This window comes from Aptenodytes forsteri, unplaced genomic scaffold, assembly GCF_000699145.1.
Source record: "Aptenodytes forsteri isolate BGI_AS27 unplaced genomic scaffold, ASM69914v1 Scaffold214, whole genome shotgun sequence".
NCBI classification, from domain to species: Eukaryota; Metazoa; Chordata; class Aves; order Sphenisciformes; family Spheniscidae; genus Aptenodytes; species Aptenodytes forsteri.
Window position 1 is genome coordinate 34,393 of NW_008795691.1, and position 902 is coordinate 35,294.

General features: G+C 63.7%; 1 protein-coding gene across 1 annotated transcript in view; it reads left to right on the plus strand.

The window, feature by feature from the left end:
* The window catches only part of LOC103901917 (kinesin heavy chain-like), an 18,895-nt gene extending 18,618 nt beyond the window's left edge, over window positions 1–277 (plus strand). Inside the window, exon 13 of the mRNA XM_009282878.1 lies at window positions 5–277. Within this exon, the coding sequence (XP_009281153.1) occupies window positions 5–277 (273 nt within the window). The remainder of the gene's footprint in view (window positions 1–4) is intronic.
* Window positions 278–902: the final 625 nt, after the last annotated feature.

The following is a 902-nucleotide window of genomic DNA, read 5'->3' on the forward strand; positions in this document are numbered from 1 at the left end:
GGAGGCCGAGGACACCGGCCGCCACAACCGCCGGCTGGCTGATGAGCTGGCCCGCACCGAGGTGACCCCCCCGGGACCCCCGGCTGAGACCCCCGGCAGGCACCCAACTGGGATTCCCAATGGGATCCCTACTGGGAACCCCACTAGCCCCCACTGGGAACCCCAAAGTGGCTTCTCAACTGGGAACCCCACTGGGACCTTACTGGGAACCCCAATTGCCGGCCCAGCTGGGATGTCTACTGGGCCCAGCTGGAATCTCTACTGGGATCCCCACTAGACCCCACTGGGATCCCCAAACTGGCTCCTCAACTGGGAACCCCACTAGGATGCTACTGGGAACCCCAATGGGCACCCAACTGGGATCCATACTGGGATCCCCACCGGACCCCATTGGGAACCCCAAACTTGCTCCTCGACTGGGAAGCCCACTGAGACCCTACTGGGAACCCCAATTGCCAGCCCAACTGGGATCTCTACTGGGATCCCCAAAGTGGCTCCTTAACTGGGAACCCCACCAGGAAACCTACTGGTGACCCTCAGTGTCCCACTGGGACCCCACTGGGAACCTTGACTGACAAATGGGATCCAGACTGGGAATCAGCTGGGACCCCCGTCAGCACCCCAGCTGGGGCCCCCAGAGCCAGGGCCCCTCCAAACTGGGACCCCCACACCAGGGCCCCGGGACCACATCGGGATCTGACAGTTGGGATCCCCAGGTCCAAACCAGACCCAAACTGGGACCCCCGGCCCCTGAACCAGCAACCCCCAGACTCCCAGACCCAAACTGGGATGTTCTGGGCCAGGGATCCCCCGAAACAGGAGCCTCAGACCCGGGAGCCCCCTAAACCCCAAACCAGACCCCAAAGAGGGGGACCCCCACACACACCCCTCAGACCAGACCC